The 20,908-nt window shown below is 37.1% G+C and overlaps 3 protein-coding genes across 5 annotated transcripts; 1 reads left to right on the top strand and 2 right to left on the bottom strand.

Annotated features, from left to right (window-relative positions):
- Nucleotides 1-264: 264 nt before the first annotated feature.
- On the bottom strand, nucleotides 265-3,270 carry ndufab1a (NADH:ubiquinone oxidoreductase subunit AB1a). The gene is made up of 5 exons (XM_016249615.1): nucleotides 3,061-3,270; nucleotides 2,104-2,232; nucleotides 926-1,013; nucleotides 611-717; nucleotides 265-532 (listed from the first exon to the last, which is right to left on the bottom strand). Exons 1-4 carry the CDS (start codon nucleotides 3,262-3,264, stop codon nucleotides 626-628), a joined length of 513 nt encoding a protein of 170 aa, XP_016105101.1. The 5' UTR covers nucleotides 3,265-3,270; the 3' UTR covers nucleotides 265-532; nucleotides 611-625.
- An 896-nt stretch (nucleotides 3,271-4,166) lies between these two features.
- Nucleotides 4,167-12,562, bottom strand: palb2 (partner and localizer of BRCA2). Of its 3 annotated transcripts, none has more exons than XM_016249591.1 (13): nucleotides 12,462-12,562; nucleotides 12,195-12,241; nucleotides 11,838-11,897; nucleotides 11,533-11,668; nucleotides 9,898-11,286; nucleotides 8,148-9,613; nucleotides 7,875-8,030; nucleotides 7,543-7,625; nucleotides 7,160-7,321; nucleotides 6,931-7,047; nucleotides 4,768-4,855; nucleotides 4,532-4,680; nucleotides 4,167-4,442 (listed from the first exon to the last, which is right to left on the bottom strand). In XM_016249591.1, exons 2-13 carry the CDS (start codon nucleotides 12,231-12,233, stop codon nucleotides 4,235-4,237), a joined length of 4,053 nt encoding a protein of 1,350 aa, XP_016105077.1. In that variant the 5' UTR covers nucleotides 12,234-12,241; nucleotides 12,462-12,562; the 3' UTR covers nucleotides 4,167-4,234. The 3 variants fall into 3 exon arrangements, with proteins under 3 accessions (XP_016105077.1, XP_016105084.1, XP_016105069.1); XM_016249598.1 differs by having other exon boundaries at nucleotides 12,195-12,234; XM_016249583.1 differs by lacking the exon at nucleotides 12,462-12,562 and having other exon boundaries at nucleotides 12,195-12,321.
- A 4,146-nt stretch (nucleotides 12,563-16,708) lies between these two features.
- On the top strand, nucleotides 16,709-17,608 carry rasd3 (RASD family member 3). Its single transcript, XM_016250809.1, has one exon. It carries the CDS (start codon nucleotides 16,806-16,808, stop codon nucleotides 17,439-17,441), a length of 636 nt encoding a protein of 211 aa, XP_016106295.1. The 5' UTR covers nucleotides 16,709-16,805; the 3' UTR covers nucleotides 17,442-17,608.
- Nucleotides 17,609-20,908: the final 3,300 nt, after the last annotated feature.

The raw sequence follows: 20,908 nt of genomic DNA, 5'->3' as shown, positions 1-20,908 counted from the left end.
TACAACCTAGCATAATGTTTCCAATAAATAAACAAATACATATTACATACATAATAATCGTACCAACCCCAAACTTTTGAATGGCAGACTACTTCATATTAAAACATAATTCTTCTAAGCACCCTGTGATTTTGTCTTAGTACATGGTTTAAATGTCAGAAAACAAAGTATGTCAAGAAAACAAACCCCTGAGCAGTTATATGAATGAACAGACTGATCATATTGGCACAGATTCATAATGTACCTGAAGACAAAAATAAAGTATTTTAAACTTATTCAAAGTCTTTATTTTTGTAGTATTCATATGAATTATTCACATTATTTGCACACTCTTATTGTATGAATGAGGAGCTTGTGCATGTATCTAGCAGACAGTGCTGCAGAGCTGCAAATCACAAGCAGCCACAAACAAAATTATGAACACCGATTTAAACATGTATCTAAATACAAAAAGAATAACGAAGAACAGCAGAAACAAACAGTTCATGACAAAAGCTCCATGGTCTTTGTCATCTGACGGGATTATCTTTATCTGGATGAGAAAGAACAAACAAGTGTCCATAATAAGGTTCACCCGAAATGACTAAAGTAATGTGAACAGTAAACTCACAATGATTATTTATGCTCATTCATAAACATCCTTCTTGTCTGCGATGTACTGAACAATCTCTTGTGGTGTCATCAACTTCTCTCCATCAGCATCAGGAATTTCAAAACCTGTGCATGAAAGCAAACACTTTATCAACTGGGTAGATAGATACACATTCATAACCAGGTATAATAATCTGTTTCTAGTAATCCTTATACATCAACAAGAACAAATTACATACATTCAAAGAATACATAAATACAAAGAAATGCCATAATGGGAGAAACATTACACTTGAAAATAAACTTGTAAAAAATTGTAAATACAATTACATACCAAATTCATCTTCCATGGCCATGATGATCTCCACCTGGTCTAAACTGTCCAATCCCAAATCCTTCATGAAGTGAGACGTAGCCTGAAGCTATTAAGAAATTATCATCAAACACAGTTAATCTGCAGAATATGGTATATTTGAAGCTAATTTGAAATAGTTCAACCAAACATGTTGTCCATCTGATCAAAACTATGAAGTATTTACATTTAATATAATATAATATAATAAGTCTCTTTCAAGGAAAGTCTGTTCACTCGGCAGCCATATTTGCAACGCCTCGGGCAGCTCAAACAAGACCAATGGTGCGTTCAAGTCATGTCGGATAGATCGTATTTATGAGTTGAACGCACATGAACGCCACCACAAAGTCGTTATTACAAGTGGGAAACTCGAAATTTTCTTTAAGCCCCGAGTTTCTGAGTTGGGGGCGTGTCAATGAGAAACATGGCGGAATCGATGGATGCAACGTCTGTAGTTGACGGTAAATTTTTGTTTAAATTGATAGTTTAGTTGGAAAACATAAATCACAATACTTATAGGTATTAAGCAGTGACATTGTCAGGCTTTTTATTTACAAAAAATAAGCTTTTTGAATGTGGCAGGATTGTAATATAACAATTAATAACAAGTTTTTATGCGATACAGATTAAAGTGGCTTCATAAATTACTTTTTACAAATATTAAAAACTCAAAACACACCTGATGCAAATTCTTTGCTCTTCATTTTCTATAAGCAGAGTTAACAGACCCTGTTGTATTTTCTTGTAATTTATTAAAAGAAGGTACACCGCCATCTTGTGCCGACTAAACTGACTTGAACGCACCTGACGTCGTAATTACGACTTGTCAACTTATAAGTACGAACGTCCCAGGAGGACTTGAACGCAGCACAAGTCCTATCTAAAAATGAATGGGGAAATACAGAAATTTCAAAAACTGCTCGCTGAACTCAACAGCAACAAATTCTGAAATGAACTGCACCATGAATGTTATTACTTATGCTCAAATGGCATTTAAAAAGCTTATTTTTCAGGCTAGACCAGCCAATGCGCATGTCATAATGCGCTTAAGACTGCACATGCGCAATGGCTGGTCTAGCCTCAGGTTTCTATGGGAACCCGAGCAATGACTTTACCAATCAGCGATTGGCTCTTTCATTTAGAAGGTGGGTATTTACATTCTCGGGGTTGATCTTGTCGTAGAGCTTCAGGACGTAGAGGACACGGTCATGGAGAGTCTCTAGGGTTAATGGGGGCAAGTCACCGTACTGCCTCCACTGAAAAACCTGAAATGAACTGCCGGAGACCTACAAAAGAAAACAAAACATCTTAAAAAATACATTTTACAAGGACTATTTCAAATTGAACAGACATCTGAAGCAGTGTTACTATTTATAGTATTTATTAGTGATTTGAATTAGCTTTTATTTTTACATTCCACGTTTTTATTTACATTTTAGTTTAGGTTTTAATGATCCTGTTATTTGCTTTCTATTTGGGTTTAATTTATTGATTCAGTTTTGTATAGTCAATCAGCCAACGCCTTACTTTTAATTTTTTTTTTTTTTTTCATTTAGCATTTGTACATTTATATTTTATTCACATTAATGATTTTAACAATTTTAGTAAACAATAACAACAATGAATTGAAGGTTCAGAACAACAATAATAACTGATGATACATGAGTATTATGAGGTAAATCATATATTTGTTAAATGTCATTGAATAGCAATGTGAAAGAAAGAAATGATACTATATATAATATATAAATATACAGCGAAAAACAAATACACCTTTAAACGATCATAAAGATATTAATACTGTCATGTAATGTATAAAAATGTGTATAATGTATATAATCCATTATAACTGTGTAAATCATAACTGATTACAGCAAAAGAGCTAATTAAAAAACAAAACAGACAGACCAGTCTAATGATCTATTATACTACATAAAGATGATAACACTTAGGTTAATTTAGAAACATTATCCTGAACTGTACATGCAGGTCAGTTGGTTAAAAAGTATTTTGTAGCTGTATACTGATATGATGTTTGTCCATCGTGTTGAAGTTATTCTAACTAAAGACACGGCTAGGTCATTGGATGTCACGAGTCAATTACTAACACGCACCTGCGCCAGCGGAGACTTGTGTCCATTAATCAGCTGTGAAAATGTTCGGTCATGGGTGAGCGGAGCTGCTGTTAATGTCGCGGCAGTATTGATACGGTTAAAACATACAATACGGTGGTTCAGTGATCGGACACACCGGACAATGATGTGCGCCGCCATGTTTCTCAATCCGCTCCCACAATGCACGAGACTGCCACTGCGCATGCGCGACACTCTGTCTTCAATTATGAATGTTGAAGTTTAGCTTTCAATAAATATACTATATTTCGTGATAATAAAAGAAAATTGTCAATGTACAACATCAGCTGTTCAATTTAGATTAAAATACGTGTCAACTGTAAATGCGAAGTTGTCATCTTTTTGACCTTTACTATTCTTTTGACTGAAATCTATATCCAAAATCGTTTCAGTAGTTAATCATCCAAAACATTTTTTCATAAAATGTTCAGTTTAATTCTGATTAGGAATGATTAGGACCCTGGACCACAAACGCATAATAATTTTCAATTTATTTTTAAATTAACATTTATACATCTTAAAGCTGAATAAGCTTCCCATTGATGTATTGTTTGTTAGGATCTGACAATATTTGGCTGAGATACAACTATTTGAAAATGGAATCAGAAGGTGAAAAAAAATCAAAATATTGAGAAAATCGCCTTTAAAGTTGTCCAAATAAAGTGCTTAGCAATGCATGCTAATCCAAAATTAGGCCTTGATATATTTATAGTAGGAAATTTACAAAATATTTTCATGGAACATGATCTTAATTAATATCCTAATGAATTTTGGCATAAAAGAAACATTTATTAATTTTGACCCATACAATGTATTGTTGGCTATTGCTAAAAAAAAATACCCGTGCTATTTATGACTGGATTTGTGCTCCAGTGTCACATATTAGCTGGGGTGTGTGGACAAAGCTAAAAACTTTAATCTCAATATTAAAGGCATCAAAAGTGTTTAAGTAATTTGTTTTATTTTGTAAAATATATTTTACATATCACATCCAAACAGTACAAATATTACCCTGGTTTTGCTTATATTAACTGTAATCAACAAACAGCTTGTGTAATAATGTAAAAAAAATTTAACAATGGCACTAATCAACATATCAACATATTTTTGTTTTATTAACAAGTAACACAAGTCATTTGGCATACATTAGAGATGTTCATGTAGATTTATAATGAAACACACTAACATCTCCATTCAGATATCCAGTCAGCAGCATATCTGGCCCTGCCCAGCGGGCTAGTCGACACAACTCATCCAACACACCAACAACTTTAGCCACGCTTCCTCTGAGATCCCAAACCGCAAGATGACCAGACTGGAAAACACCAACAATCCCAGAGCCCAAGACATCACCATCTATTAACCTAGAGAATGAGACAAACATTCATTAATTCGACTTTACTGTTAACATTATGTGTTCTTATCCTGGAACATTTATCACTTCTAATCTTACTGCTGTTTGTGTTGATCAGGACAGTTGATAGAGGTCAGTGTGATATGTTTGCCAGTGAGAGGATTTGTGGCAATCAGCGTAAAAAGAGATGTGTTACTCTCATCATCACACACATTTCCTGCATTCTGAAGCAACACACACAGCACACCCTGCAGGAAAGAAAGCACAGGGTTATCACTGGCACATACTCATTCTTCTAACACACACACTCACACAAGAACAATACACTCACTTACTCTGTAACAATATCCCTTCATACAGTTTGTCATGGTTAAAGTCTTTTCCAGGTATATAGTCTGCAGCAGCTGGCCTGTTTTCATGTTCCTGAAATTCGCAAGTGTGACCAAAGCGATAATCAATTATACAAATTAAAATGCTAACAAAGCAAGATATACACAGTATTAAAAATAATTTACTGACAGCATGTACAAAACTGACTCCAAATTCTACCTACCTTTTAGCAAAGCATCAGAAAATACCAGTCATTTTATCAAAAATTTAAAGAATAGTTCAGCCAAAAATGAAACTACTGAAAATGTATTTGGGCCATCCAAGATGTAAATGAGTATGTTTCTTCTTTGGGACAGATTTGGAGAAATTTAGCATTGCGTCATTTGTTCAACTATGGATCAGGGTTGCCAAGTCGGACTTGGGCTACTTTAACACTGTTGCCGCGGGTTGTTTTTCATGTCCGCTGGTTGAAGCGACCCTAAAAACATGATATTTAGCTCCTGGAATGCGAATTTTACCGGGGAACCCCACCAAAAAGAAACGTGTATTTGACCCCCCTGGAACACGATATTTACTGAGGGACCCCCTCGAAACGCTATTGGGCTGGTTTTGGGCTAGTTTTGAGTAGCAATTGGGCGGGTTTTGTTGTGAAAACCTGGCAACCCTGCTATGGATCATCTGCAGTGAATGGGTGCCGTCAGAATGAGAGTCCAAACAGCTGATTAAAACATCACAATAATCCACAGGTAATCCTCATGACTTAATTAACGTCAGTGAAAAGTTGCGTGTTTGTATTAAACAAATCTATTAAAATGTTTCTCACGATGTTACTTTGGGCTAAAATATGAGTCCTCTATCCTTAATCTTTCTCTATTCTCATCTGAATCAGGAGAGAAATATGCACAGCTCAAGCAAGCACTGTTTACAAGCGAAAAGAGTCCATGTAATGCAAATTTTTTTCACATCTGTTCCAATAAAAAAAAAAAAAAACACTTGGATGGCCTGAGGGGTGAGTACATTTTCCGCCAATTTAAATTTTTGGGTGAATTACTCCCTTATTAGTAATAGAAATACTGCTATTTCTGCAGTTTGCATCAATTTAGTGACACAATGTATAAATAAAGGGTCATGAAACCCCAGACTACTTTTTCTGAGATTCTAGCAGAGGTGTTTGTTTTGCACATCATAGAAGACAATGTTAGCATCCGATAATTTTAACTGTTGGAGAAAACTTGTTCATTTTAAGCTTTTTTTGCTCTATTTTCATCATGTTGACGTCACAATTTGTGACGTGGTAAAGGACTATAGTACATCGATGATGTACTATTAAATGTCAGTGTCTATTAAATTATTCATGAGACTGCATGTTCTTATCCAATGAGAAGATGCTTCGCTTAATTATTCACAACAGCATGTGTTGATTTGCTATGACAGACGCTTCAGACCGTGAGATCGTGCACATTAACTGAGAGAAACGTTCATGGATCGGAGGAGAGTGTTTGTTTTTGCTTTGTAATAAGAGTTCGGCACAAACGCGATTCATTCACTTAGGCTGATGATACACGGGGCAACTTTTTGAGCAATCTTGCAGGGCAACTTTTTTTCAGCAATGTTGCTTGGGCACTTTCACATTGAAAATGGATAACAAATGTCTATCTGAATACTTTGCATCATGGGCCCTGTGTCTCATCTGGTTGCCCGTTGGCGGCAACATTGCTCAAAAAGTTGCCCAGTGTATCATCAGCCTTAGTGAGTGTAACCGTTTTTACAGCTCCTCGACACAACCCATCAAAAGGCTTATATAAACACCGCACAATAATCCTTAAAAGTTATCAGAAGTGCAACAGCACGTTCAAGTATGTTTTCGATGCAGAGTGCAAATGGCTGTGCATTTATTTGTGTTTTTAACTCGTTGGGAACTAAATGAAAGTGTCTGAACCCAAAGCTGTGTATGTTGTCTGTCTCCCCTCTTCCCCTTCCACTTTCAGTGCACCATGCCCACTTTTTTAGCGTTTTTTAAAACTGTGGAGAGAACTAACCAGTACTGAAATGGGGTTTCATTACCCTTTAATTATATCCCAATGTACAGGATGGATACAGTTAAAAAAGTTTCCTAATAAAAAAGACTTTCAAAGATGTTTAAGACTCAATATTGCCAAATTCATCACCATATAAGGAGAGTTTTACATTCTGTCCAACCAATCAGAGCATCTTTTTCACCCTCGACAGCTGCAAGGGTCCGAATGTTCTGCTTAGCAGAGGCCAGGGGAAGAGTGTTCTTTAACCTGAATACAGCAAGTAAATAATAAATAGTTTTGCTTAAATATTTCAAGTGAACAATACATAAAAAAGGTTTAATAGACACAGGTGTTTAACATGCACATGATGGTTTATTACCTTCCATCTTGAGTCACTGTTAACACACTGACTCTTTGTTGATCTCCAGGGGTGGAGCAACACACAAGCCGAAAATTAGACACACCCAACACTGCTTGTAACGTGTCCTTGCACACTGCGTTCTGAGAGAACGGCCCATCCATACTTGGACAGCAAAGCATCCTGCACTCAAGAACACACAGGGAATTAGATTGGCGTTTACTGAGTTCTACAACACAAAAAACATCTTGAAGATGCCTGAGCGCAGTGCCCCTAGGGTTTCAGTTCAGAATGGGATGATTTTGAAAAAAAATAAAAAATTGTGATAAAGGGAGTCGAAAATAGCATCATTTTGGTTTACCCAATAGTAATTTTGCTGTTTTGTATTATACCATTTTTATTACCTTGCCTCTGTGATTTCCAAGTGACCCAGACTGACACAAAGCAGTCCCGAAGAGTCTGGTATCCCTTGCAAAGACATGACGGACTACAGATACAAACACAGAAGTCAAATCAGAGGGACATATTTTATATATCTAATATATAACTTTTTAGATATAGCTCAATTCATGTCTCGAAGATTAACCAAAGTCTTAAAGGTTTGGAACAACATGAGAATGAATAAATTATGACAGAATTGTTTTGGGGGGAACTAACCTTTTAAACTACTACATAAACCCAAAGAATTGTCAGCTTGCTGTCATTTATGCTGAAGTGCTGTAGCAAATTGGTTTACCTGTGCAAATGTCCAGGTGTGTAAAAGCCTCCACGACTGAACTCCCTTCATCTGAGCCCAAAGGCAAACGCTCCATTCTCCTGCCACACATATGCTCCAGTCCTCCGATGGCCATCGTACCAAACACAAATCCAACACACATCCACCCTCCAGCGCCTGAGTACAAAGACAATCATCACACACAGACATATGCAGGTAATTAGACCTTAGGGCAATTTAGCACATATCACTGCATTACATATCAACTTATTATTTCTTTTAGTTTATAGATACCTTAAAAGTGTGCATCTCCTGCAGGACTGCAGAACAATGAACTTCATCAGTGAATGAAGTGCCAGTTAGGGATTCCTCATGCACTAATGTCCGGTTGTTGGATGGAACAGTGTTACGCTCCTCTAACCGAGTACTGTTATTATCAAAACCAGTCCTTCTTTCTGTTCTCTGATAGGTGGAAGTGTCCAAAGGAGTTTGACCAACAGCAGTTTGACCAACAGCTCCAGATTTATTACCACAATGAAACAGTTTCAAATTTGGGTTTAACCCCATACTTTGGGTTTCAGACCCGAGCTCAGAGCCTTTAAAGGTTTCGATGTCCATTTCAGAACTGTTCTTGGTTTGGATTTCAGACTCAAAGAGAGTTTTAAAAATCACTGGTTCAGGATCATTGAGGAGTTGAACTTCATTTTCTGGCATGCAATTGATCTTATTTCCACATTCAAGATTGCTTTCCGTATCAAGACTGCATTCACGTTTCTGTTCATTTACTGAGTTGCATGAGGATTTAGTTTCCGGGCCATTTAAGTTTTCATATCGCGGTGGAGTGTTGTTTTGGGATGGCATACGTGGTTTCATAGTATTTTGAACTTCTGTCACTGTTTCTTGACTAATTTGAGTTTGATTTTGTGTTTCAGAACCTCCCTGATCTCCACTTTTTACAGAAATACGATTTTTGATGTCTGGAGACACAAATCCCATAAGTGTAAATGAAGAGGGAGACCTAAGGATACCAGAGGGAGAAAACAGAGGTGACCGGAGGTCTAATGGTGAACCTGGAGTCAAAAAGTGAGGGGACATTCCCAAAGATGGTAGGACAGTATCTTGACCTTTCTGTGTGTGTGAAGTCAGAGATGGGCTCAAACTTAGTGTCACAAGGCAAGGCGAGTTGTTCTCCGGGAGCATGCGAGATTGTTTTTGCATCTTTGTTTGCGACTGAATCTCGTTAATGTTTTCAGTTTCTGAGGATTTAAGTGGGGCCTTAACTTTTCTCTCATTATTTATGCTTCCGTCTGGTTCAGGTTTGATAATCTGTCTACTGCCCATCACATCTGAGGAGAAGGTCTTTATTTCATTTACAGCTTTGAGGTCCTTTTCTATCTCTGTCTGCGACTGGTCAGCAGGGTCTGACTGACAAAGAGGTAAACTATCCTCAAGAGAAGAGGTAGTTAGGGGTTCTGGAGTAAATAGTTCACCCACTGAGTAACGCGCTTCACAATTACTCTTTCTCCCGCTCATTCTCTGGCGCCTGCTGCTCTGCCGTGTATTGTACACAAGGGGACGCTGTACGAAGGGCTCTACGACTGAAGTGGACAAGCGCAATCTTTCTAACTTTAGTTGTCCAAAATCCTCATCAGGCAGGTGGAAATCCTGGAAATCAAGAGCCGCCAACAGTCCGGTTTTCTTATCCTTTTCTTGAAGAGCCTGAATGAGTGAAGCTAATGATGGTAGAAGAGGTGACTGATCTAAACACAAAACACATTCACAAACATGTATTACCTGTAACATGATGGTTCCAGAAAGTACAACAGCTCTCATCTACATTCACGCATTTGGCAGACTCTTTAATCCAAAGTGACTTCCATTGCATTCAATGTATATTTATTATCATTATGTTTGTGCATTCCCTGGGAATCGAACCAAGGCATTGCTAGTGTCATAATTATTTGTGATTCAGAATAATTAAAAAAGACATACTACAAGACACAGAAAGAAAATAATATAAAAATCGCATCATCTTTATTTGTACCTGTCTGAGATGCTTTTCCAGTTTGGCCATGTTTTCTTCTGAAAATAGGGTACACATTTGAATCCGGGAGGAGTTGGGAATCAAAGCAAAGCTGAGAATCTGGAAGATGCTTAAAATCTTGAGTAACTCCTTGCTCGAAATCTCCTTGCTCTGGACTTGGCCTTAAGCTCACTGTGGGCCCAGGAGAATGGACTTCCTGAGACTCTGCCTCTAGCCTTTCAAGGACCAGTACTGATTGGCTGGGTGATTCAGTGCGAGACGTGGATTTTGATTCTGTAGGAGATTCTGAATCTGCTTGAGAATCACTTGGGGGATGTGATATAGTACAATCAGGATCAGCTTTGGCACGTGAAGCAGTGCTTCTTGGACGGCCTCTTCTCCCTCTCTGACCTTTTCCTCCGCGTCTGGTCTGGTCAGTGGACCTGCAGACTGAATGCTCTGGGGTCATGTGACCTCTACCACTCGTTTGCGATTGGCTGAGCCTGCGTCTGCCCCGCCCCCCAGTGAGCTGGCTGTAAATGACAGCATCTAGATCGACAGAGCTTTGAGATGCAGCCATGCGCCTTGTCGTCCGAATATAATACTCCACAGGAAACGGTAAACCCTCAACCAGTGTGCAAGAGTCCAGAACACCAGACTGTTTAATGTCTATCCTGTCATCATAACCTTTATTTGAGCCTTTGAGCAACTGGTTAGTTTGTTCAAGCATCTCTTGTGATTTGTCAGTAATCTGTACTCCCTCAGATGACTGAGGGAAAGATGAGGTTTGGATAGACACAGCTGAACCTGAGTGTGATTTTTGCTCAACGTTAACCTTTTTCTGGCTACAGTGAACATTCTTTTTTTTTTCACTTGAAACCAATGGCAGTTTGTTATCTGACTGGCTCATAGAGCAGTTTAATACACAATGTCCCACTCTTTTCCCATCATTCTCTAGTTCTTGTGATGGCTTAGCAATTTTACCAACTTTTCTTATGCCTATTGGCCTGTCCTGGTTCTTCTCCCTCTCAGCTGACATCTTCTCAATTTCTCTTTCTTTTTTCTTTTCACAGTCCTTGTCTTCCATCTTACCATATTTTCTCACTCCTTTTAGACTGTTCTTGTTATCAGTACATTCACTACCCTCCTTTATTTCAGTGTCCACCTTTTCACAAATACTGTCTCCGCTTCCATCTCTTTCTTTTTCTTGGCTGATGTCAGTGTCTGATTCTCGCTCTTTGTTCCGTAGACGCAGTCGACTACGCTTAGAACGCAGGCGGTGGGCGGGGCTTCGCTTGCATACTGGGGAGTACAAAGGCGGTGTGGACATAATCTCGGCAAAATCCAATTGGATGGCAGGGATTTTTGGTACAGCGGAAAAACCAGAGCCGTTTCTTTCTGCAACTAGGCCTGAGACAGAAAAAAGAAAACCACTGTTTATTAGTGTTCGGAATTCTTTACCTTCTGAATAGGCTTTATTATGCGTTTAACAACTTTTTTTTTAACTTTCTTCAACATTTACGGTAAATGTGGTCATCACTGGTATCTCAAACCACTGAGGCTATGAATATTGACACATATGTAGTCTGCTATGCGATAAATCATAATATTATCAGTTTGTCTCTATTCATGTCTTTACACTGAAGTTAGCCTTACTGGTTTGTAATCGCAGATTCTCATGGTTTTCTGAATATTCTGATGTTGGCATGGATGAAGTCACAGAAGATGGCTCAGATGTGTGTGGAGAGTTATTCTGTGTAAGTCTGCGAATGGCATCATGGCGCTCTGCTCTCTAAACCAGAAACACAAATATACATCAACAGGTTTAATTATATTCATCACAGGTTCAATTATATGACAATTCAAGTGCCGTTATACTGCAGAAATCAATTCAGTCTAACAGTGTTAACATCAGTTTGAAAATAAATTCTTGCATACCCACAAATATGGCATGTCTTTACCTGCAGTCTCTGTGCGGTCTTCTCATACTCTTGCTTCAGCTGCTCCAATCGTCTTCTCAGCTAAAACATTCAATGAATGACAAATGAAATATTTTTTTATGTCTGTCATATTAAGTAAAAACATTAATAGATGCTAATTATACAAATAATATTATATAAAATGTACTATTGGTATTCCAGTGAGGATATCAGATGTTACATGGCACTATACCATGCATGTCATAAAGTACAGTACTATAGTATTTACATAGCGCTCCAAGTTATTTCAAACAATGTCCAAAACAACATAGCATGACCATGGCAGTTATTAGTTCATCATCTTTTGTCAAATGGTGCTTTCACAAATATATAACTTACGGTCTCTTTGTCTTCGTTAGGGAGAATCTCCTCTGACATCCTGTAAACTAACATGTTAATATATTATTTCTATATTTGCTGAGAGATGCAGGTGCATGCACGTCAAAGTAACGTTATACACTTGACATATGAATACATTACGAGAATCACAACCAACTGTAAACAACCACATAAACATCTGACTGACAAGTAACGTTACTGATAGATAAACACAGATCCGGCTGGTAAAACATTGAGCTTCAATTAAATTATCGTTTATTTACGTACCCAGGAGAGAAGTTTACGCTCAAAAGGTGGTTTTGACCTTTGTTTCTAACCTGACGAGAATTGTTGCGGAATATTTTGCCACACTCAACCGTCCCGCGAGTTCTGACTGCAGACAAAACCAATCGATAACAGATCCTATTCTCTGACCTTCAGGTTAGTGTTACTCGATTTTGCTACTGGATAATAAAATCGTCCTTTATAACAATAGACATATAACATATTATATAATAAGTTTAAAGGACCTCCAGAAGAGCAGGATTTAGATTTAGACAGACGTGTGCATTATCCGTCCCATCGGGACTCTTTAGTAATGTCTGTTTTTTCGCATCCCAATGTTCATACTATCCTTTCTAAATAGTATGTGAGATTAGAATAAGTGTGTCCCAAAGCATAGTATGTTGAAAAGAGTATGCCAAAAGTCCCCGGATGGTCTACTATTTCAGGTCGATTTTTGAAGTGTGGATCTGTGCACACTTTAATGGCTAATATTGCCCACAATCCATTGCGCTTTGGTGAAGGATTCTGTCCAGAACTACAAACATGAATAAAAAACCGTTAAAAACTACAAACATGGCGGATGTGCGCGACCAGCGGTTAGGTAGAGAGGCTTAGAAAAAGGGGGTCGAGTTACTAATATTCAACATTTAACCTGGTCAAAAATATATATTTATTTTAAATGTTATCTGTGTTCTGTTTCATTTGCAACAACAATGTGAACTTTTACAAACATCCGTTTGGTCGTTAACTTTAACATAAAATATGAGCAGAGTTCTCGGCATGAAAGACCCGCGACTGGCAGATTAATGTGCTACTTCTTTTCTCTTCGATATGGTAGGAAGATAAATGAAATGCAATGTGGAGGATGTTAACTGTGACAAGATGATTGACAGGCCAGTTTACAGTGACAGTGTATCTATGCGACAGAGCGGCCCAGTTGTGTGAAGTGATAGTATGTCCCAAAGCTTGCCTACTCTTCTACTACACACTCAAAAGTGTGTACTTTTTCTTCACCAAAAGAGTACATACTTTAAGGACGTAGTATAAGTAGGCATTGGGACGCAGCATTAGTGAATGGGGCTCAGATTCAACTAGTTTTCCCTGTCTCGCAGCTGGAAGCTTAACAGTGTGGTAGATTCAATATTAGCTTTGTAAGTAGTCTGTTTGCATTAAAGGGAATGGTGCTTCAGAATTTTTTCAAAGTAGTCAGGTACATAAAGATCACGTGTAGTAGCCTAAAAGTGTTAGTGGCAAATAATAGATTTTATCGAAGCTTCTGCATGACAACTGTCATTACTTAAATAAGCAACTTAAATGATTATTTCCTTAAATTGTCAATAAATCAGATTAAAGGTGTACACTCTTAAAAATAAAGGTGCTTCAAAAGGTTCTTCAAGCGATGCCATAGAAGAACCATTTTTGGTTCCACAAAGAACCATTCAGTCAAAGGTTCTTTAAAGAACCATCTCTTTCTTACCTTTTTATAATCTGAAGAACCTTCTTTCCCCACAAAGAACCTTTTGTGAAACAGAAAGGTTCTTCAGATGTTAAAGGTTCTTTATGGAACCATTTAGACAAAAAGGTTCTTCTATGGCCTCGTGAAGCACCTTTATTTTTAAGAGTGTAGTTCACAAAACAAAAAAAGACACTTACTCGCCCCCAGGCAATCCAAGATGTAGATGAGTTTGTTTCTTCTTTGGAGAAATTTAGCATTAGATCACTTGCTCACCAGTGGATCCTCTGCAGTGAGTGAGAACCCAGCTGATAAAAACATCCCAATAATCCACAACTGATCCACACGACTCCAGACCATCATTTAATGTCTTGTGAAACAAAACAAAAAAAGCTGTGTTTGTAAGAAACAAATCCATCACTAAGATCTTTTTAACTTCAAACTGTTCCTTATCCATATTGCCTTCTATTGTCTGAATCAGTAGAGAAATGTGCACATATCAAGCAATGTGAAAATGGTCTAAAACAGTTCTTAACAAATATGTTGTTGGTGGATTTTGATGTGAGAGAACAGGGGATGGACTTTTGGGAAGAAACAAATGGGATGGACAGCAGGAGGAAAACCTCATCTACATTAGCCTACCTGATTACCTAATACTGAGTACATTTTTAGCAATAGAGTATTTTTGGTGCAAACATTCCTTAAAAAAATTGAACGGGAGGTCACTAGAATGGCTGATTTTGACTACTTCTGAAGAAAATGTGAGTGGGTCTCATCTGCACCAGTGCAACCTCCTTATTTTAATAATCTGCATGATTTGCAATAGTTTTTTATGCAGTATTTGTGTTAGACAGGACATTCATTCTCTGCAAGCATGGACAGCAAGGGTCCATTTAAGGACAGTGGGTCTCCTACATCATGGTTCCTTAGAGGCGATACTGATGTTATGATGTGTCTTCATGTGGTGTGAAGAGGATGTCTCCCCAAAATGTTAATCTTGGAGATTTACACAGAAAATGTCATTTTCTGTCAAAAAGTGAGTCACATGCACCTAAGACTTACACTGCAACAGCACAAACAGGCTTATCTTAAAGTTGCTTTAATAAATACAATCATACTAAATATAGGCCTACTAATATAAATATATACTGCATATAATAAACTTGACAGCAATGTGCAGAAAAGGCAGAACTGAAGGCCAAATTAATCATCCTTTCATGTTAGTCTGATGGACAGCAGCAACAGATTAATAGTGAAATAGACAGATAAAGTCACATTGACGGCATTTAGCCTTCAGACTTGCGTAAACACAGTGTTTGTGTGGACAATATCGGGGCTGTGAGGTGACCGTGTGTATTTCCATGTCTGACACCATGATTTTAATATGCAATATATGGAAAATCATCTCTGACGTGATGAGCTTATGAAACATAGTTATTTGAAATACCTCACCTCAGGATGGGGTTTCTGGTTTTGCTTAATGACAATTACAAACTTGCTTAAACAAGTATATAATGCTCCTTTGAACAGTTTACATATTTTATTTCAGGATTTCTTTTAACAGAATGATGAATCATGATGACCAATTAAGCTATATAAACTGGTAGTTTGCTGGAGTCTTAGGTCTTTGAAAGGTCAGCCATGCATAAAGATAAAGATGATTAAATATTAGACATCAAATAATATAGGCTTGTTCACACATTAGTTAAATAATTAACCCTGCTGATAGATAGGCTTACTTATCCAGGGCAGAGTAAAAAAAACTTTTCTATAATTTGCCAAACCACACCTACTACAAGAAGTCAGGCTTCCTCAAGTCAGAATCCTGTTAGGAGTAATAGCACATTATTTGTAAATTCAAAACTGTATGTGAAACAACAAAGTAACAATTTTCAAACATTACATTCATTGTTGTGCGAGGAAGCTGTTCGGGAACAATTATGGGGACTTTGGAGGGGTCTCACACTGTTTTGTATTTTCAAATAAATAGATTATACAATTACAAATAAATATAAAGAGATTTACAAAGATTTAGCAAATTCACACATAAATACAATATGATCCACAAATACTGTATATGTTTTAAAAAATTGCATTTAATAAATAAACCAAATTTGCCCATTATTTATTTATAATGTTTCAGCAACCATAAAAATTAGGTTAGGCTTATTAAGTTCTCATGGCGATAAATAAACTCATGCTAACAGAAATCACGTTATTATGAGGAGCAACCATTACGAAAATTAACCATGGTTTTATTATAGTAAAAGTGTAGTAACCATGTTTTTTGGTGCATTGATTACATTTGTATAACCACAGTTTTACAACAAATACCATGGTTAAACTATGGTTAGTGTAGCAAGACCATGCGTGGTTAATTTGTGGTTACAGTTTAACTATAGTTTTTTGTTTTGTTTTGTTTCGTTTGTAGTAAAACCATGGTTAATTTTATCCTGTTCGGGCACTTTCTGTTACATTTATGAAACACTGTCATTATTATCACTTTATTAGCCTATGTATTTGCATGTCACAAAAACCTAAGTGTTTGGTCATTTAAGACACCAAACAGCTTTTGCGCCAGATTAATGAATCTCAACAGTTTGCGTCCCGAAATTTTCCTAGTACTAACCCCAGATGAACTCACTGAATAATTCTTTCATATAGTCAATCTCTGGAACACACAGAATCCCACGCGTCGCGTCATTGCGTTTCCATTGGCTACAACTAGTAGTACGTAGGACGCATGCAGGTAATATAAGGGCAGCATGCTTGCCTCATCTCAGCACTTCAGTACCGCGTCTCGATGACATAAGAACATTACAAGTTTTAGATTTGTAAGTCTTACTGAATCTCTTATGCAAACTATAATTTATCAAATTAGCAACTGAAGCAATATGTCTTTGTTGGTGCGGGAGCATCGGACGGTGCGCTTTGTGTTTTTGGGCGCCGCCGGGGTTGGAAAAACTGCTCTGATCACCCGTTTCTTGCAAGATCGCTTCGACTCCAAATACACGCGCACGGTGGAGGAGCTTCACGCTCTTGAGTACGACACAGACGGCGCGAGGGTGCGCGTTGAGATCTTGGACACGAGCGGTAGTTACTCCTTCCCAGCGATGCGCGCTTTGTGCATCCGAACCGGGGACGCGTTTGCGCTTGTGTACGCCGCAGACGAGCCAGACTCCCTGGAGGAGGTGCAGCGACTCCGTGAGGAGATCCTGGAGTTGAAGGGAGAGAAGTTCACTGGAATCACGGTGATAGAGAACAAAGCGGACCTGGGCAGCCGGAGTCGCCAGGCCACTGCTGAGGTGATACGCGCGGTGGAGGAGGACTGGGGCGCGGGGTTTGTGGAGACGTCCGCACGCACCGGCGAGAACGTCACCGGTGTTTTTCGGGACTGGCTTCAACAAATGAAGTTACCGAGCCGCGTGAGCCCGGCACTGCGCAGACGGACGCAGACAATGAGCAGAGAAATTACAGAGACGCGGGAAAAGCCTCCAATGAAGAAGAACAACAGCTGTATCTTGTCTTAATGGACATTCACGTGATGTTATAATAGTTGCGCATCATACTGATGCTTAAGTGGTCTGGATCAATAGACTCAATAGACAGTTTAAGTCTGATGCTTTATCATAATCATCTAAGGGTTTTTTGCCTATATGTCTGATCTCTCTAAATGAGAGCCACATTATTATTTTATGAGTGAATAAATGCAAATTATGTTCTAATCAATATATGTTCTCTGTGCATATTCTTTATCTTGTTCCATAAAATGTCATATCAAATGTGACCTTGGGCTAAAGTAGCCTACAGAATACAACAGACATGTTTTCTTAGTTTAACCAAGTTTGAAAGAGAGTAATAATTCAGTAATTTGATGACATTGTCTGTCATATAGAGTCTTGGTCAGATCAATGACAGATTGTCTTAATAAGCTTTTTCGGCTATATCCTGCTGCTCTGATCCCAACACACAGAAATTAACACTTTGCATATAAGACATACTGTATATCATGCGGGTTGTGCTACTTATGCTGAATGACCAGACCTTTTCTCAGGAAATAAAGTTAGCTCTGCACCTTCCAGATGGCCTTCTGTTAGTATATCAGTCTGTGCATGACTCAACACCATGTCACACCCTTTCTTTGCTGGGATCAAAAACTGAGTCTGCAAATAATATCATGTCCTTAAAGGAATGGTTCATGAAATAAAATTTGCTAGGCCATCCAAGATGTAGATGAGATTGTTTCTTCATCAGAACAGATTTGAATACATTTAGCATTACATCACTTGGATCAATGAATCCTTTGCAGTGAATGGGTGCCGTTAGAATTAGAGTCCAAACAGCTGATAAAACATCACAATAATCCACAAGTAATCCACACATCTCCAGTCCATCAGTTAACATATTGTGAAGAGAAGAGCTGCGTGATAGTATAAAAAAAATCCATTAAGTTGTTAACTTTAAGCTGTTGCTTCTGGCCAAAACATGAGTCCATCATTTATAATAATGCACATCATCAACTAACTAGTTGGTTTTCACTTGGATATTTCTCTCCTGATTCAGATAAGACTTTTTCACGAAAGCAATAGAATGCTCACATTTTAACTGTTTAAAATGAAAACGGATTAACTTGTTAATTACAAACACACAGCTTTTCATTTCACAAGACATTGATTAATGGACTGGAGTTGTGTGGATTACTGTGATGTTTTATCAGCTGTTTGGACTCTCATTCTGACGGCACCCATTCACTGCAAAGAATCCATTGGTGAGCAAGTGATGTAATGCTACATTTCTCCAAATACAAACTCATCTGGGTGAACTATTCCTTTAATGCTTCAAAAACTGAAATGTGAAATAGATGTGAATCTATGCATTGTAGTGGCCAATTGTGTGAGTTTGACCATAAAATATGCATATATGTGTATATGTATATATAAGTGTATATATATATATAATATATATATATATATATATATGTGTGTGTGTGTGTGTATGTATATATATATATATTATATATATATGTATGTATATATGTGTATATATATACACACCTCTATATGTGTACTGCGTTAGGCTAACCGAGACTTGTCATTTGCGCTTATATATTGTTGCTCTTTTGTTAGTTTTGACTGCTTTTATTGTCCTCATTTGTAAGTCGCTTTGGATAAAAGCGTCTGCTAAATGACTAAATAAATAAAAAAAATTATTAATTAGTTTGTGGCAAATCAACTTTTTATTGTTGATTATTTGGAATCAACACCAGTTCCAGAACTTGTCAAAGCAGATTATGTATAAAAACTTCATCTTCCATCTGAACGCATTGCTGCTCTCCTTGCTTCATTTCTTTGTAACCTCCTAAAATATATTATATTATTATTATTATATTTATTTACAAACAGGTCAGTGGACAAAAGAATAGCTATACATGTACAAGCATAAATAATATTTACAGCCACATCTACAATCATGATTGATTATGTATAAACAAAGAAGTAAAAACCAATGGTAGCTAAATGAAACAAATGTTAAAATGAATGGTATAAACATTGGATCATTAATATATATATATATATATGTGTGTGTGTGTGTGTGTGTGTATGTATATATATATATATATTATATATGTATGTATGCATATATGTGTATATATATACACACCTTGCTACGTGTACTGCGTTAGGCTAACCGAGACTTGTCATTTGCGCTTATATATTGTTGCTCTTTTGTTAGTTTTGACTGCTTTTATTGTCCTCATTTGTAAGTCGCTTTGGATAAAAGCGTCTGCTAAATGACTAAATAAATAAAAAAAATTATTAATTAGTTTGTGGCAAATCAACTTTTTATTGTTGATTATTTGGAATCAACACCAGTTCCAGAACTTGTCAAAGCAGATTATGTATAAAAACTTCATCTTCCATCTGAACGCATTGCTGCTCTCCTTGCTTCATTTCTTTGTAACCTCCTAAAATATATTATATTATTATTATTATATTTATTTACAAACAGGTCAGTGGACAAAAGAATAGCTATACATGTACAAGCATAAATAATATTTACAGCCACATCTACAATCATGATTGATTATGTATAAACAAAGAAGTAAAAACCAATGGTAGCTAAATGAAACAAATGTTAAAATGAATGGTATAAACATTGGATCATTAAGTATGTATGCCAATAGTAATGTTAGTCCCAGCAGTTGCTGATCATGTGACTATGCGTAGGTTGATGTATTTTGGAACTGTTTAATATAGCCTATGCATAATTTATTCAGCTTTTAAGGAGGCTGACATGTTTTATGTTGGCATTCGTGCATTTGTGAATGGACTAGACAGGAGAAAGTCGTGAGCACAAGAGTGAAAAAGCTGTCATGAAAAACAGTAAACATTCCTTATAAGGAAACACTTCACAGAATTCACATATTATTTGATTATATGAAAAAAACTATACATTTGGATAATTTATTTTTTCATATCAATTTATTTAGAAGAAAGTTATTCATTTTAAGTCTGTTAGAAATAGTTGAATATCATCAATTGAATATTGAATAAGACACTAAAATAAACGCTAATAATTGTCAAAAAATAATATAACATTGTTTGTTACTGCTCACTGACCTTGTAACACTGTTTTGGTTTTGTATCACAAGGGCAAACTTTCTGTTTATCTTGCTTTCTCTCCTCTACTCACACCCACACTTGTACAAACATAAAAACGTGTGTAATGATAGGTGACATGGTATTTTTCCCCTCCACAAGCTAAAATGTGCTCAAATTTGCACACACACAAATGTCCAAAGGTACACAAAGTGTTAAAAGCACGTGGGATAACTTGCTAGATTAAAAACTAGAGCAAGATCATTTACTTTTCGAGGTTAGATACTAAACAGATGCTTGAATGAATATGTGTATACAAACCCAAAAGGGCACATGTGGCATAATTAAACAAATAGAACAATGTACAAAACCAAAGGATTAGCTGTATATGTTATGAG

This window comes from Sinocyclocheilus grahami, unplaced genomic scaffold, assembly GCF_001515645.1.
Source record: "Sinocyclocheilus grahami isolate Dianchi unplaced genomic scaffold, SAMN03320097.WGS_v1.1 scaffold25.1, whole genome shotgun sequence".
Taxonomy (NCBI): Eukaryota; Metazoa; Chordata; class Actinopteri; order Cypriniformes; family Cyprinidae; genus Sinocyclocheilus; species Sinocyclocheilus grahami.
Note: the sequence above shows the minus strand (reverse complement) of the source record. Positions and strands in the feature narration are given on the sequence as shown.

Coding starts and splice junctions, on each gene's coding strand:
- ndufab1a (XM_016249615.1), bottom strand. CDS start 3,264: ATGCGCAGTGGCAGTCTCGTGCATTGTGGGAGCGGATTGAGAAACATG. Junction 2,233..3,060: donor ACAAGTCTCCGCTGGCGCAG/GTGCGTGTTAGT, acceptor TTTCTTTTGTAG/GTCTCCGGCAGTTCATTTCA. Junction 718..925: donor GGCCATGGAAGATGAATTTG/GTATGTAATTGT, acceptor TTTCATGCACAG/GTTTTGAAATTCCTGATGCT.
- palb2 (XM_016249583.1), bottom strand. CDS start 12,248: ATGTTAGTTTACAGGATGTCAGAGGAGATTCTCCCTAACGAAGACAAA. Junction 11,669..11,837: donor AGACCGCACAGAGACTGCAG/GTAAAGACATGC, acceptor TTTCTGGTTTAG/AGAGCAGAGCGCCATGATGC. Junction 7,048..7,159: donor ACAGTGACTCAAGATGGAAG/GTAATAAACCAT, acceptor TGCTGTATTCAG/GTTAAAGAACACTCTTCCCC.
- rasd3 (XM_016250809.1), top strand. CDS start 16,806: ATGTCTTTGTTGGTGCGGGAGCATCGGACGGTGCGCTTTGTGTTTTTG.